At 33.0% G+C, this 15550-nt stretch overlaps 1 protein-coding gene across 1 annotated transcript in view; it reads left to right on the plus strand.

Annotated features, from left to right (window-relative positions):
• The window catches only part of Neurl4 (neuralized E3 ubiquitin protein ligase 4), a 33198-nt gene extending 22278 nt beyond the window's left edge, over window positions 1-10920 (plus strand). The window contains exons 22-31 of the mRNA XM_068776728.1: window positions 446-624; window positions 1302-1389; window positions 6243-6470; window positions 6559-6641; window positions 7674-7826; window positions 8597-8782; window positions 8883-9693; window positions 9914-10082; window positions 10397-10456; window positions 10552-10920. Coding sequence (XP_068632829.1) covers window positions 446-624; window positions 1302-1389; window positions 6243-6470; window positions 6559-6641; window positions 7674-7826; window positions 8597-8782; window positions 8883-9693; window positions 9914-10082; window positions 10397-10456; window positions 10552-10651 — 2057 coding nt within the window. The 3' untranslated portion in view covers window positions 10652-10920. The remainder of the gene's footprint in view (window positions 1-445; window positions 625-1301; window positions 1390-6242; window positions 6471-6558; window positions 6642-7673; window positions 7827-8596; window positions 8783-8882; window positions 9694-9913; window positions 10083-10396; window positions 10457-10551) is intronic.
• Window positions 10921-15550: the final 4630 nt, after the last annotated feature.

The raw sequence follows: 15550 nt of genomic DNA on the forward strand, positions 1-15550 counted from the left end.
TTAATTGATAAAAGTAGACATTTCAAGTATTTTTAGCAAATATTTTTATTAGCCGTACCAATGTTTATTTAATATCTTTATAATTACACAAAAATACAATGATTGACTGAATCAGTTGTTCTTTGTGTCTAGTTTTATGATCTTTGATCGTTTTTCTGACAGTGAAAAAAAACACATGAAAAATCATCTACCTATAGATTTGTTTAGTTCATAGAAAAAGTTGTTTTGTATATATATATATAATTAAAACAAAATCAGTAAAAGATGAGTTTAAGTTAAATAATTATTAAAGTAAAAATCAATATGAAATGTATTCAGGAAAGTATAAGTTGAAGGTAGCGATAAATAGAAACTGGTGTTGTTATTTCGAATGAAGGTTTTACATACAATCCCTACTGCATTCATGAAATTCTCTTTATAGATCTTATTTTCTGTTTTTGTTTAGGAAAATACCTTTGCTATTCAAAGCCGGGGTCGCGCGACCATGACATGCAATCGATCGTGCCCTCGTTCGAGTGGCTGAGACCAGGAGACCGAGTTGGTCTCAAGAAGACCACAGATCAGCGGGTGTTGATTTACTACAACTGTGAGCTCTTGGATGTCGTCTTTGAGAAAGTACCGGATGTGAGTCAAAGACTTTTGTATTTACACAGTATACCCCAATAAACACTGGATATTGACCTTGCCTTCTCTCTTGAAAGACATAACGTTATAAATAAGACACACCTAACAGTATTTTTTAAATGTACATAAGATACGCGAAGTGCCTAGCCGTGCCGTGACAAACAACATTTACATAAGTCATGGCTGTTTTATTTAGCATCTTATAAACATACATTTATCTTTCTGTGAATTATTTAAAAACTATTTTTTTTCACAAAGAAGTTTATAAATAGGCGTGACTAATCTGACCTAATCTAAAATTAAACTGTTACTATATGAAAGTTACAACCACTTTATTTCCATCATTCAGCTTCTATACGGTCACTGTAAGGCATAGGATCTTTCGAGGAGATCGCCATGATGATCGGTATTGCGCCGCTCGCATCCAGCGGCTTGCCGTGATCTTAACTATGTCGTCGATACACTTAGAGGGGTCAGTACGGCCCCAACGGCCCACTGCCACTTTAGACAACCTTGGTTATTTCGCGGATCTGTTTATTTCCGATTCCATCTCGCAGCCACCCGAACTTAGCCCTCTCCATTGTTCCCTGGATGACATTCAGCCTTAATTATTGTATATTCTAGAACTTTCTCTGTTTCGAGTTGACAAAATTTAACTCTAATTGTTTTTATTTTAGAAAGTTTATGTGGTAATGGAAATATTCGGCGAAGTGGTGAAGATTCAAACCGTGACCAAGACCGTCAGTAACGCACTGCCTCAAACTAGTAAGTGAATCAAAACATAAATTAGTTTTGAAATTAACATAAATAAAATATATAATATAAATAATTTTTTTTAGATATCACTTTTCACCCATTTCACTTTGTATGATTATCATTGCATATGTACAGAAAATTTTTAGATATACATTTTATATCATTAGAAATAGTAACAAACAAAGTAAAAACTATTAGTCCTATATTATCAAATTCCATTATAAAAGTAGTGTTTTTTATTAATAGCACAACCTATTTCATTATTTATCTAGAACGATTTAAATCACTATCAATACATCCTGCGTAATTACAGTAATTTATATTCAACATGTGATTTGGCGTGTGTTATTTGAAACTTGTATGTGCGGATTTGGTGTTTTTGACCAACTAAGAAGATGATCGATATCCTCTAAGAGATGATACGATTATCTTTTAAATTAAGTCATTGTCTAGAATGCTTAAAAGAAAAAAAAAAACGAAAAGTGCTTTGAGAAATATTGCTCACCAGTTTTTGTTGGTAACGAAATTTAAATCTCTGAAATATTACATTCAACCAAAAATTAAATTGGCCATTGAAGAGAACTACAATGAACTTCTTTCAATAAAACCTATATGGGAACAGGTAATGTGATAATTTGCCAAAAATGAAATAAAAATTTAAATCATAAGATGACCGCTCCGAGGTTGCTTCAAAAGAGGACAAGTATTGATTGAGGTTGTAGGACAAAAAATAAACATATCACGGAAAAAAGATTAAAAACGTTTCATTTTTATGAATTTTTAGGTTATGTTGAATATTATATGTGATATTAACACATTGTTGACCGGTCGAAGTTTTTAAGGCCGAACGCTGCTGACCGATCACGAGTAATCTCGTGATTGATTTTTTACATAACTATTGTTAACTCTGTTGGCGACCATGTAACGCTTTGTTGGTCAGTAAAATACAAGCTGTTTCTCTTGCTTATAAGAGCCGCCAAATCTTTTATTGTTAAAAAAAATAATAATTTAAAAAATAAAGAAAACGATGACGGAACTTAATAAAGAATCTTTTAATATATTATACACAGATGCTTTATGGTAATTATAAATCAATTTGTATCAGAAGAAAGCTACTCAGATATTAGGCTACCAAAATATAAAAAAGAAATATTATAGCATCAGATTGTGACGTCGATTTGAAATAAGAGTGGGAAGAATATGATATTACACCAAAATTGCGGAATTATTTTAATATTTCTGGTACAACTACTGAACTTATTGACGCTCCGACTATCAGTTGGGTAATAGATTTATTTATTTATAGTGGTGTTTTTGATTTAGTCGTTACGCAGACCAATTTGTACCATTCGCAAAAGAAGGAGTTACATAAAATTTATGCAAAAACGGAACCCGGCCGTTGACACGAATAAATTTTCAGTAAAATTCCCGGACAACAATGTGTTAAGTTGTATTTTATTTGTATATTTAAGCTAGTTAAATAAGAAAATTTTTCTCATGGTTCGTCTCCTTGTGAATAAAATTGTATATGCGTTAATAATTATTTCTACACCATTTATGTATTAGCTTTTGTATTATTGACGCGCACTACAATCATCTGCCCGTTTCATTCGCTCTCATAAGTTCAGTTTGAAAAAGAACCGTTTTAATTCTTTGGTTACTTTTTCATATAGACCTTCAGTCTATTTTATTTCTCTGTTACTTGTGTAATATCATATTACTTTCTTCTATGTTTACCAATATTCTTTTCCTCCCTTGACCTTTCCGTTGTGTAGACGATGCTTCACGATGGTGTAACAAGAGATGTATTAGACCCACTGCAGGGGAATAGCTCTACTGCTCTGATTTATGAAAAGCAGTGTAATCTCTGCTGCACAGAGAATATAATGAGTCTCAACGCCGCAGCATCGAGTGGAGATTTAATTAAGTCCTTGTAGGATTTGGGCTGCTGTGTTGAACTGCCTCTAATGTCACCAACCGTCCGACACGCAGTCCTAAACGGACAATTTGCAATCTTTAGCTGCGTCGAGCGGATTGAAAATTAACCCGATGAAGACCGGAAAATCGGATCTTTTTAAGGTTTAGCAAGTCTTTCTATTCAACACCAACAAATTTACTTACGGCAATGGCAACAACGTGATAGAAACTGGAGGCACTGAAAAAACATTGCTTAAAGGGCAACTAAAGCCAGGAGGACACCTCTCGCACAACTTCGTCTTGTGAGGCAGTCACGTAAACTTAGTGGATATATCTTAAAATTGCATTGAGCAAAGTCAGTATCGTGCGTGACCTGAAAGGTAATGAGGGGAACCTATCTATGCGAAGATTTCAAATGCTTATTGGTGCCTCCTCTGAATCTTTAGAATATTTTTGATTGAAAACATCCTTTCAAGAGCTTCCTGAAAACTGGAACGGATAACCGATGATGAGTCCTAAGTAGAGTTAAATTGGTTAGACGTAGCGTTTCTTATCTTATACCCAAAGAGCTAGCTAACCAGCCGTGGATTACAACCTTTCAAGAAAATGTATTCATAGCTCTCCCAAGAAGATCTAGCTTTTATAAAGGAAAGAAAAAGAAAGAGAAGAAGGAAAATATCCCTGTGGATGGCTTCTCCCCCACTGTACAAGAAGAAATAGAACTATAACGAAATCTAAATTTTATATCAATATAGTTAACATGGCAGAAGATATGCATCAAACATTTAATGGAATCAGGCATTACCTCGCGGAAGTCCATCCTAAGTAAGAAAAGGACCAATATTTAGCCACTTCCGCACATGCAGTGGTAGTCGTGCAATGAAATGCACCGCCCGCCAGCCCGCTGATAAATGCGTATGCGGCAAACAATGCGAATCACACAACCGCCAACACCAAATTACTCAACACGTTACACCGATTAGTGCCAAACACAGACTGTGTTTGGCACTAATCACAGAGACTGTGTTTGGCACTAATCCGTGTAACATAACTCCTGAAGATGCCCCGTGGAGGGGTGAAACACGTGCATCAAATAATATCAGACCTTTAAGAATTATGTTAATGATACCTATTAATATATTTCGTAAACCTAAAATTTTCCTTGTAGCCGAATCCTTTCGTTTAATTCAGTCATGATAAATAAAACTTGTTTTATTATACCAAATACGAATATAAGATTATAAATCTTGGACGTCATTTCTTTTGTGATGAGTCATTTCATGAATCAATTTTGTACACGCCTCAATATTTGTTACGTCAAGTGATTTTAATATCCAGACAATTTTGAACGTCAAATGTCAACCGAGAATCATGAGTAATTTATTCTCAGTCGTCCACTCTTTTAGGAGTGGTGGTCATGCCCTGGCCGATTCTGTAACTCTCGCCATGTAGTATGTTTGGCGAAGTGCGAACATTCTTTAGTAGCAGTTTTAATGAGACCACCAAACATGCAATTGTATTCTCATTATGGATCACATGTCCAAAAAACTTTAAGATTCGTATTTGCACAATCGACGATAACCTCTCCTTTATATTGAGTTATATGGAGATCAAAACGTTGGTTTGGTGCACCAACCACGGGACCCTGAGCATTCGTTTCTAGCACCACATTTCCAGGTCATCAATTTTAGTAATTAAGACGTTTTTTTTTTCATTATAGCAATACTATGACTAGTCGAACTCCCCGGAAAATGTTTTCGGGCAATGGAAAATTTGATACCAAAAAACTATTGCGTCATAACCTTATTTTTAATGTTTTTTGGCTTAAAGTATAAATAAATATATATATTCAGTTATCGATGTACTTTTTGTCAACATATGTGCAAATTGATATATGCAAAACCCGTCGGATGTGCTTAGTGAGATGGTGTCTTTTAAACTTTTCGTTTCCATATTTTTTATCATAGTTTATTACTAAATATTTAAATACCATTTCTTTTTACTAATTTGTGATGGTTTTCTCTTCTTATCTAGGATTATTTTTAGATATTATTCATAATCAATACTGTTATCTGGGCGCAAATGTTGCCAACTAACGACAAATCATATTTAAACTTGGTTGCTCTATCAAAAATTAATTAATTTTAACAGTTACTTCATTGTACTAATAATTTCAAAACCACGTCTGCTTTAGATTTATGTACGTTTTAGATTATTTTATAAGTAGCGCCTGCCTAACGAGACATTAGTCTTTTCAATCTGATTTTTTTGTTATAATATACTTTTTTAATTTGTAATTTTAACGACTCATTAGTATATCGGATATCTTTTTATATTACGCTTGTTGGTTCTATTAACACCTTGTTCATATTTCTGTCTTCTACTAGAATATTTGAAGTGTCTTTTTAAAATCATCCTATTTCCTTAGTCGATTTCCCATAATTTGTTTAGAATTTTTTTTTAAGTTTTTCATGGATATCTTACATTTTTTTAACTTAATGATTATTTTAATATCTTAAATTTTGTATTTCACGTGTTTCAAATTTCTTTTTTATAATACGGTTGTGCTATTATCCCCTTTTTTTGATTGAGATATTTCAACTTTTTACCTGTAATAATATTTGTGCTCACGTTGCGCGTATAATGGAACGTAGTTAAATTATTGATGTTTGGTTCCCCGACGACCCGGTTCGTTCGACTCTGTCATTTGCTGGACGCCGGTGTTTAACTACAGGTAAAATCTTGTTAACAGCAGTTTTCTCTTAGTCTTGGTTGATAATACAAGGTGCGTCATATTTGATCCTTTAATGTTTTTACACTTCATGTGGTGATATTTATACGGATTTTAATCGGAAAAATAGTTAATTATTATTACAAAAAAATAAACAGTGAATTAATATTTCTTATTTTCGTTTTTTTTTTTTAATAAATTCACATTGTTTTAGTTTATAACGAGGACTTCATAAAACGTGAAACCGAGACTATACAAGAGATCACTGTAACTAAACCTTGTGAAGAAGGAGAGGATGCTGTAGAGTCTTCCGAGATGAGTTGTGAAGAAGCTGCTTCGGCCTCAGTGCCAACGGTTCCAGCGCCCTCCAGGAGGCACCGCGATCCCCTTCCATATACATTCCATTATGTTCATGGATCAAACATTAAGCTTTGCAGCTCTGGTGAGTTGAATTTTATAATATTAATTATAAAATTAATTTTTATTTACTGGTCTGGAAAGGCATAGATATAATTTAAATAAATTTTCAGATACAGTCGCAGTTCGCACTAAGGGATACAAAGACGGGCTTGCCATCGTCAGCCAGCCCATCAAGAGGGGACAAACATTTTGGGTATGTACTTAACTTTTTTCGTACCATATGTTAGTTTTTCAGCGCAACAAGGCTGGACATGGCGTAACATATTTACGAAATCATTAAAACCTTTGTAAATAAAGTTTATCGGTATTCTGTGCTACCCTTTTTATCTTAAAAGAAAATAATAACAAGATTCATATCAAAACAATAAGATACCTTATGTTTTTTTCCCGATCAATATCGATGACGCAGCATCCCTAGCGACCGAACAAACTACGTCGTAACTACCCTGTTGCGCGTGGGAGTGAGGGCGGGTGTCACGTAGCTTGGGGCTCATTTACATTAACATATGCTACGTTGTCATACAGCAAGTTTCGTCCATATGTTAATAACTATTACTAATATAAACCCATAAACGTTGCGAATGTTTTTCTTTATTGTTTCTAATGCAATTTATGATTTTCTTATAAATGGTATGTGTATGTTGCCGGCGATCGAATATTTTGAACACAGTAAACTAGTTTAATCTTTTTTCAAATAAATTTTATTTTAAATGGAAGTTAAATAAACAACTTGTATAACTTTTGAACGTAAAATAAATTAGATAGTTATATTATTATAAATAAATATTTTTAGTTGTTGCCACATATGCCACATATAAAATTCAATCGAAGGTTCTGTTGAGTAGTTTTAAATAAACCTTTTCAATTTAACACAAACAACGTGCATAGTTGGTTTTTGAAAAGCTTTGCGAGTTTTGTTCATAAATAGTTTATTGTTCTTAATGTTAAAGCTTGCGGGGATTTCTTTGTAACATCAATCAATCTTCTTTTCCAAAATCATTCTACATCGAGTATTTCGTATATAATTCATACATTCACATATATTTCAATTATAATTAATCTGAATCTGATTATAATCAGAGCTATAAAATTATCTTTATTTGTCATTCTAATATTTAATGTAAATTTTGTATGACTACACGAAATGACAATTGATAAGTGAGATACCTATGTCCTGCTGTGCTTGATACCACATTGAATAGTAGAGATCATAATGACGTTACAGTTCCGTGTGGACAAACTGGAAGAGTCGTGGGGTGGCAGTGCGTCTATAGGGGCCGTAGCTAGTTTACTGGATGAGCTTCCTGATCGCGGCACTTTTCTGGATCCACCCACATGGTTGCTCACTAGCGACATGCTCTACGATAACTATGAGTTCGTAAGTATCGTTTTAAAAAATCAGACTAAAGCATTTACTATATTATAATTGTTTTAAGTAAATAAATACATTTAAAAAACTTTTAAGTTAAACAGTTTTTTGATACCCATATTGTGGTGGTTGTGAAAAAATATGTACCTAGTCCGCCATATTGGAACGGCGTCCATCTTGAATTTTAATTTTTGACGTAATCATCGTGTTTTACTAGTGTAGCCCTTTCATTTGATACCCATATTGAGGAGGTAAAGGAAAAATATGTAATCCGCCATTTTGTATCGGCGGCCATCTTAGATTTATAATGTTATTGGTTTTATTATATTGTATTGTCATCTAAATTAAACATGTGTACCAAATTTTAGATCAATCTGACAACGGGAAGGTGCTTAAATTTCAATTTCTAATTTTGACCCAAACAAATTCCATACGGGTCGAAAACCGTTTGAAAACAACATCTCTCTATAAATTTACAACAAAAAATTTCGTTAGAAGAGTGATTTATTTGTTTCATTGTCATAATTTAGTTGCAGTACGTCCAATAGTGTACATGGGCATTCCACATAGATCTATAATAGCGACCGACTGGGAACGGTGCATCCAGAGTTTACCAACGACTAAGTCCTACGCTTCGCTTCTCGGTCCATGGACTCTTCTACAGAACCTTTACACCAACAGCCATTTTTTATTTATGCATATGACAGAATTGTTCTTTAATAATTACATACAGAAATGAAACTTATTTTCTTAAAACTAAATGACAGTTTTCTTTGTAGTCGTTCACAAACTCGGCGTTAGGTCTAGAAGCTATACGCGAACAAACAGTGCTGAGCATTGAATTCTGCAACGACAACCGCCTCGCAGTAACAATGGATGGTAAATCGCTGGGATTCGCTGGCACTGTGTCAAACGATTATCCCCACGTGCACCCACTCATTGATCTCTACGGCAAAGTTTGCCAGGTAAGACTAATTTGAATCTGCATTTACAGCATTTGCTCTTCAAAAAAAGTTAACGAACTGACGAAAACTACGATTTAATTTATAATAATTTTGTACCCAGGTATCGATTTTACTGCATCCTCATGTATTAAGCAGCGGACTTTCCTTGGATCTCCCTAGTATTGCAGAGCATAAAGAAGAGACTTATTCAGAATTGGTGCTGCCCCAAATCGTGCCCTCCGAACCCGAACCTGGGCCATCCGAAATAAGGACAATGGGGAACATACGTGCTCAGAGCCACAACAGCCTCGTTGAAGCGTTAGAAACTGTTCATAGGCAACCGAGACCCAGGAATCCTAGGTTTGCCACGATGCACCACAGCCTGATCCTTCCAACATCTCCAGGCCGTCAAGTTCACAAAAGCTACTCCAGCCATAATTTCGGTGAGGCTTCGGGTCAAAACGAGGGAGAAGCGCGCGGATTTGATGACGATCCTCTTGTACCAGAACCTTACTGCGATACCAACATACAGCATAACGATCGCTACCCTGAAGCCAACGATGTGGATAACTTGGACATCGAGATAATGAACGCACTGACGCTAGAAACCGGTAACCTTCCGGACCTGACCGAAGAACAGTCTTCATCTCTAGATGAATCCACGCGTCGTGACGACTTAAATTCCGACCCTGTTTCAGCTGAGAACCTCTATTATTTGAACAAGTTGCTATGCTTAGATGAAGGAGTTGAGGCAGGGAGCTTGGAATGGGAGTGGGAGGCTTACGGAGAGACTTGTGAACATCTCCACGTCGTGCTGAAGTATTGGAATTTTCTGGTGCAGCCGTACCCTGAGCTGCGACGGGCGGTTTCTTGGGGGCTGGTCAAGTGTCACTGCTCTAATTGCCAGCCTGATTCTCAGACTTCTTTATCTGGTTAGTAAATAAATGTTAGTTTTTATATTCGTGACTTTGATTATATTATTAGATAGTATTATTATATATCAATGCGAATTGTATAAAAGCAAAGTAAGCGAGCTTGGCGAAATTGAATCTCTTTGTGCAAACTGTTAGCAGTAAGTTTAGTTTATTGTGTGTTTTCAAGTAAGATTTAACGATTGCGTTTTGATAAGTGACTTAATTTTTTTGGTCACAGGGTGGGTGCGCATCGAACGCATTGACGGAGTGGGGGCAGCGGCGCGAGCTTTCTGGCCAATCGCGCGCACTACACTGAGCGCCGCCCGCGCAGCGGCCGGTGCTGGTATCGCCCGCCGCCCGCGGGCACTTGCCCCCCTCCCAGGCTGCACACCAGCACTTTACGATACGTACGTGTTAATACCAATACAACACATATTCAACGATGTTTAGAAACGCAGCGATATAGAGAAACTCATTCATACACAAAAATTCAGCAATACATACAATCACTTAGCCACTTATATGCGCTTTCCACACTTACACATTTAGCCATACACTGGTACACTGGAAATATTATAATTAGTAGTAACACTTTAATTCTATTGCAATTATTATACTTACTTTGATACTTAAACACAAAGTCTAACTTTTTCTAGTTAATAGGTCATATTATGTTTCGAAAAAAAAATCGAATAACAATAAATTATTTTTTGTCATAAAGATGGTTCGATGAGGAAGGCAAGCCGCATCACACCGCTTTGGCTTTGGAGATCGACGTCGAGTAAGTATCTGCTTCTTTAATAACGTTTCAAATTATTAAATCTAATAACTTTGGCATTCATTTTTAATTGGTTTTATTTATGATTATTGTTGCAGGGGGTCGTCAGCCGATAATGATCGAATGCTAGCATTCCTGATCTACTTGAAGCCGCACGTGACCTTTGTGGAGGATAGCCCTACAAGTCTTGAGGAGTAAAAAGGTCCGGAACCTCATCAGTGCCCGGCACAGGGTCGAATTGTTTAGCCCGAAAACAATCCCTCGTATAGCCAAAATAATAGTCTCGGAAACGTGGTACCAGCTGATATTTTTTTTTGTTGAAATCCGTGTGTAAATCTTTAATTATTGACACTCTCTCACTTTTTCAATACTGCCAAACATAAAATTTTATAATATTTTATCCGTAAACATTTCTGGTGAAATTTGGTACATTTATTTAATTTTTTTTAGCATATAATTTCAACTCGCGTCATAATGAAACAATTCCGTTGTTCATCCGCGTTAAGAATGCAGTTTAATTTAATTATCAGTTTCCGTCTAGTTGTTATTTTTTGGTACGTAACAAGCAATGATTTTTTAATTTAGAGATTTGCTCAAGTTCATTCTAATTTTAACTATAATGAAGCAATTCTGTAATTTATTTGCGATATGAATTCAGTAAATATTTAGTTAATTCATCAATTCCCGGCTTATTATTAATATTTTGTCGATTTTATTTAACACATTTTTAATTTATAAATTTGCCCACATTTATTATAATTTCAACTTGCGTCATAAACTAATAATTCCGATGTTGATCCGTGTTAAGAATACATTTATAGTTTAAATAATTGATCAGTTTCTCTCCTATTGTTATTATTTGTCAGGTTTTAATGATTTTTTTTAACTCGTACATTTACCCAAATTTATTGTAATTTTAATTCACGTTTCAATTAAGCAATTCTGTAGTTTATTCGCGTTAATATAGTAAATGTTGAAATCAATCATAATTTCTTGTCCGATTACTATTCTTTTCTGGATTTTATTGAATTGCTTTTATTTATTCATACAATTGTTCGTATAAATTTATTATAATTTCAAATAACGTCATAAACAAACAATTCTGCAGGTCAGTTGCGTTATGAATTGATTTATCGATGATACAGAATAATTTATGTAATTAATACATCAGCCTACGTTTATTATAATGTCAACTCACAGAATCAAACAATTTTCTAATTCATCCGCGTTAAGAATTTAATTTAAAGTTTTTGTGAATAATTATTTGCCTATTTATTATTCTTTTGTTGGTTTTATTAAATGATTTTTTAATTCATACATTTGCGCAAGTTCATTATGATTACAACGTCACGTCATAATGAAATAATAGTATTTAGGTCATCGTCATTTATTGTTCAATTATTATTCAGTCGTTTTAATGATTGATTTTATTTTTAATTCACACATTTGCTCAGTTTTTAATAATTTAAACTTACGTCATATACAAATATTCTCTCGCGTTAAGTAATGCAGTAAATATTTAAGTGAACAATAATTTTTTGTATAATTATTACTCTTTTGAAGTTTTAATGAATGATTTTATTTTAATTGACACATTTGCTCACTTTATAATAATTTAACCTTACGTCATAATCAAACACTTTTTATTCCCTCAAGTTAAGAAATGCAGTGAATGTTTAAGTGAACAATATTTTTTGTACAATTATATTAATTATATTATTTTGAGAATTATATTTAATTATATTATTTTGAGATTTTAAAGAATGATTTTATTTTTATTAGCAGATTTGCTCCAGTTCATAATAATTTAAACTTACGTCAAAAACAAACATTTTGTTATTATTTCGCGTTAAGAAATGCAGTGAATATTTAAATGAACAATAATGTTTTTTACGAGTATTATTTTTTTGAGGTTTTATTGATTTATTTTATTTTAATTTGCTCCAGTATATAATAATTCAAACTTACGTTAAAAACAGACATGTTTTTATTCTCTCGCGTTAAGAAATGCAGTGAATGTTTAAGTGATTAATAATTTTTTTACAATTATTCTTCTTTTGTGGATTTCATTAAATTATTTTTTTAATTCATGTACTTTCCAAAGATTATTATAAATTCAAATCATTTAACGTTTCTGTTGATCATTCACAACAAGATTTCATTAAACGTTTAAGTGAATCAGATTTTTTTCCATTGATTTAATGTTAGCTTATTTTTAATTACACATATGCCCAAGTTAATCACATAATTATTCACTGTATCCTTAACGAAAACTTAAAGAAATATAAAGTCAACTGGTGCCACGCTTTACCAACCATAACCGAGAATCGTTCTAGGCTAATTAAAATAAGGGAATAATTTCAACAATTCAAAAAACCAAATATCATACGAGCATATTTACTTTCAAATATTTTAACATGTACCTTCCACAAACAAATATACGTATACAAATCGAAAACCAAATATTTATGTGAATTTTACATATAAGCATTTTAACTCTCGACGTGGAATTTATAATTATCTATATTCATAATGACATACTTTCAAATATGTAACACATACATAGAATGGTTATGGCTCAAGAAACAGATTGATAATCTTTCACTACTATTTAAATGTATTAAATGTGTAGAGTAGAAATAAACGTTTTTTTCCTTTGCGCTACTGGAAGCAGATCTAAACAGTAACATAACATCGCAAAATAACTAAGAACAAGTTTGCACGCATTCGCAAAACCACTAAGATCGGTTGGTGAAAAGATACTGTTGCCTTCAGCAGCGCAAAGAAGTTGATGTTATAGAATTAGATCGACACTATTTAAATTTATTCAATTCCTCCAATTTCCAAAATCATTTTCAATCTTCCCACTCAAAATTTCTCCTTCAAACCCTTCATAGTTGACTTTGCCTGAAAATGTGTTCCTATTAAACTTTACCTAATATTTGTCCACTTATATAAATAGTCTGAGCACAACTGTCTGTTACATTTAGACCGATAATATATGAAATAGCATACATTGTAACAGGTTTCGAACCCTGAACCTGCTGTCGGCAAACGTGTGTTACATTTAGTAATTTCTTCCGCCGATACTAAATTGTATAACGGACTATTCGAGGATCAAATAGCACTCGCAATAGAAAAACAAGACCCCTCCAAATTTTTACAATTTTTAAGACAAAGTTTATTCTGAATTATAATGATCTAATTACTTGTTAATCGTTTCAAACCTTTATAAACTTTAAATATATAAACTTTAAGGCACACATTTTTATCTTTATGTATTCAGGCTGTCAAAATTTATTTTACGAAAAAAAAAAACTTTCTATTTCTTGAAAGAAATTGTTATTATAAATTTCTAAAATTTATAACATTTTTTACGAAACTAAATCATTTTAAAGTAAGTGTATTATGAGCAGTGACTGCCTATTGGTTAAGATTTGTGACTAACGACGTCACGCGTTCGAATACCAGCTATTCGCGCACTTACGCAAGATCATCACTGCTCGCAAAGGTGGGAAAGAAAATAACATCAAGATGAAATAGACAACATCGGGTTAGTGTAGATTACATGTACCCTCTCTAAGAGGAGACTTGTGCCAAACAAGTGTATTAAATACACTTCACTTTATATGAATTTTAAATTTCGAGTGCTACTTGTTCCTTAGTACCGCATAGCGTTAAGTAATACAATTGTCTAAAAGCACTATATTAAATGCTACTTCTTGCGAAATGGATGCACTTCGAATTTAGCACTATGGTGCTATGGTCTAACGTGCTTCCGTGAACGTCATATTAAGACGCACATGCATACATAGCTTACTTTCACATCTGGTCTGTTGCAGCATTTAGGTGCTACGTCCATTTTACACGTAAATACAATTTATTTACTATTTTCTCGCGGAGTTTTGGTTACGATACATTTTTCGTTCTTTAATAAGCATTGTTTGAAATCAGATTGTTTTTGATAATAGATCTAAAAGTAAATTGCCTTCACAATTTTTTTTTTCATTATTGAAAAATTTTGTTTATTATCCACTTTACTCTTTTCATATCTTGTAAATGGTTTTAAAATGCTCAATTACAAGCGCCGAATATTTAAACACCGGTAGACTTTGTTCATATATCACGATATATTTACGGTAGCTATTACAAATCGTGTGTGCTAAACGATACTACAATTTTGTTGTTAATTTATATATATATATATATATTTAGGTAACTTGTGTTAAAACATATATAAAATACATTTCGCAAGAAAGTAGCTCCAGAATTAACGTACTTGATGTAATATCTTGTAGAATTTAGATAAAATTAAGAGTATTTATCGAATCTAAGCGTTTACAACGCTATACTATGGAGCGAGCAGCGAAAATATATATTAAACCTTTCTATTTTTACTTTTAAGTTTAGCGAAGTGTTAGGAGCTATTTTCTAGTCAGAAAAACTTAGTTTATAACAATAAAGGCTTAATTAAAAGTGCCAACAGAGCATTAATTATATACAATGGAAAAACACTAAAAGCATTTAAAGAAATAATGTGATTTTTTTATCGACTGATTTTTTAAAGTATGTCCTCGTGTTGTGATTTATTGAGTTTATTGAAAGATTAATTATAATTATTAATTTATTCGTCTAATCATAATGATTTTAGATTTTTTGTATGTCTATACAACTTTTCCAGTTATCGATCTAATTGCGAATAGTTTGTCCAAAATATTAGCTAATCCTTTGGAAAATTATTTCGTTGACTTCCTGGGAATATACAAACGTCTTCACAATTTAATATTATGAATCTAATAATGTTTTTTTATTATTTTAATTATTTATTTATTAATTTATTTTCCTGTTTTCATCACAATGTATTAATGAAAATATATAATTTTACATTTTTTTTCTAAGATTAGCATAATATAAATTTCACACAAAAGTATGATAATACTTCGATTTCTTTTGTTTTCGAAAATATGTTTCCTAATTTATATCTATGTTTATTCGTGTCGAAATGTGTGAAGCTCGCTCCACTATTCCCTTAAGGGATTTATTCTATGTAACAGTATTGTTGCATTATAATCGTCTACATACGGGTTTCCAATACCC

The sequence above is a fragment of the Battus philenor genome, unplaced genomic scaffold (genome assembly GCF_028537555.1).
Source record: "Battus philenor isolate CCGP_79_NKW_IND1 unplaced genomic scaffold, ilBatPhil1.0.hap1 SCAF_1, whole genome shotgun sequence".
In the NCBI taxonomy this organism is placed as follows: domain Eukaryota; kingdom Metazoa; phylum Arthropoda; class Insecta; order Lepidoptera; family Papilionidae; genus Battus; species Battus philenor.